The 1,745-nt window shown below is 61.7% G+C and overlaps 1 protein-coding gene across 1 annotated transcript; it reads right to left on the bottom strand.

The window, feature by feature from the left end:
* Positions 1-60: 60 nt before the first annotated feature.
* Positions 61-1,732, bottom strand: SLC51A (solute carrier family 51 member A; the record flags this gene model as incomplete). The annotated part of the gene is made up of 7 exons (XM_010174141.1): positions 61-197; positions 322-427; positions 621-767; positions 886-997; positions 1,152-1,310; positions 1,383-1,456; positions 1,574-1,732. Coding segments are annotated over 7 exons (894 nt in total), but the record flags the coding sequence as incomplete, so codon positions are not given.
* Between the last annotated feature and the right edge of the window lie 13 nt (positions 1,733-1,745).

Below are 1,745 nucleotides of genomic sequence, written 5' to 3'. Positions count from 1 at the left end.
CAGGCCAGACCAGCCCCTCACCTCACTCTGCCCCTCAGCCCCCCCTTGGCTCCCTCCTGCTCACGCCTTGGTGTCGGTGCCTGTGGGTGCGAAGCTGACGGGCTGGTAGCCCGGCTTGTCATCCTGCTTGCGGTAGTACATCCGTGTCACCACCGTCAAGATGAAGGTTTGTGGGATCAACAGCTGCAGGTTCATCTCTGGAAGAGGAGGACGATCATTTGAAGCCTCCTTCATGCACCATGCCCATTCCCTATGCTGCCCTGTGTGATGGAAGGGCTTGGCGAGGAGCAGGCGACACTGTTCCCCCATCTCCCAACTTACGCTGTGACCTGGCCTTGGAGGAGAACGGCGGCGAGCAGGCGATGTTGCCGTTGTTGGCCAGGATGCTGAAGATGGCAGGCTGCAGTGCCGTCAGGAGAAGGAGGATCTGCAACCACCAGCACCCAAAGTGGGGAGGGCTGTGCTGCTGCCGAGCTCCTGCCCTTCGCCTTCCCGTTCTCCCACAGCCAGACCTGGCTCTCACCCACCAGCAGCTCCTGCCCCACCATCTCCCCCAGCACCTCCTCATCCTCTTTGTGCTGGAGGAGCTCCTCACCTTGTGGGGCAGGACAGGAGCTCACCTGGAAGCAGGAGAACTTGGCCTTGATGTTCTGCTCAGTCAGGTGCAGCCGGGCCTGCCGGAAGAGGATGCCCAAGGCCCACAGCCCAAAGAGGGTGGAGACACCGATGATGGTGTTGATCCAGAGGGCCACGCTCTCTTCTGAGATCTGTGGGGGCGCACACAGGAAACACACCTGGGCTGACAAAGCTGCTGGGCAAGGCAGGGCTGGTGGAGGCTCCCTGTCCAGGACACCACCCTGCCCATCCCTGGGCCCTGGCACTCACGTCAGCAGGGTTGTAGTTCCCATCAGTGGCCAGGACCAGCCCCAGGAAGACGGCGAATGCCTTGAAGAAGGGATACTGGAAAGTCCCCAGCATCATCAGTTGAAGCTTTCTCCTGGCAAATAGAGAGAGACCAGTAGCACCCTTAGGTCCCCAAGCCCCCCGCCTGAGGACTTTTCTTCCACCCCAGAAGAAGCCGGGGCTGAAACCCCCTTGCCAAGGACTTCTCTTCCACCCAAGGGCGGGGGCTTATCCCAGCTCCCCCTCACCTGCTCATGGTGATTCGGGGCAGGCAGGGGCAGCAGCAGCAGCACGGCCCAGTGCTGACCACCATGGGCACGTCCTTCAGGGTGCTTAGCACTGCCTCCTTCCCCCCAAAGCCCTCCACCATGACCAGCATCAGGAGGTAGAAGCAGACGGCAAAGTACCTGAGGAGGAGGAAGGTAAGTCAGGCCCTGTAGGCTCCCCAGTGCCCCTGCCCAGGGGTAGGTGATACTCACGCCGTGGTAGCCATCTCCACCACCATCATCGAGCGTGGGATCCACAGCCCGAAGCAGCTGACCACGCACACGACCTGGGAGAGACGCAAACTTGGCACACAGCCGCTCCTCTCCTCCCATGGGCTGGCAACCCTTGGGTGGCCCTGGCCCCCCAGGGGGATGCCCCCCACCATCCCTGCACCCCAGCTCACCGTGGGGGCCGAGCTGCTCCAGCAGAGGGTCTTCATCTTGATGGGGCAGCGGATCTTGCGGGTGAGGTAGAAGACTTCTTCCACAAAGATCATAACTGACAGCAGCGTCATGATGGTGGCAAGGCCCGTGATGGCTAGTTGGGGCATGTCCAGCTCTGCCAGGGAGGGGTGA

This window comes from Antrostomus carolinensis, unplaced genomic scaffold (genome assembly GCF_000700745.2).
Source record: "Antrostomus carolinensis isolate BGI_N321 unplaced genomic scaffold, ASM70074v2 scaffold32218, whole genome shotgun sequence".
Classification (NCBI taxonomy): domain Eukaryota; kingdom Metazoa; phylum Chordata; class Aves; order Caprimulgiformes; family Caprimulgidae; genus Antrostomus; species Antrostomus carolinensis.
This window is presented reverse-complemented; position numbering and strand designations above follow the sequence as displayed.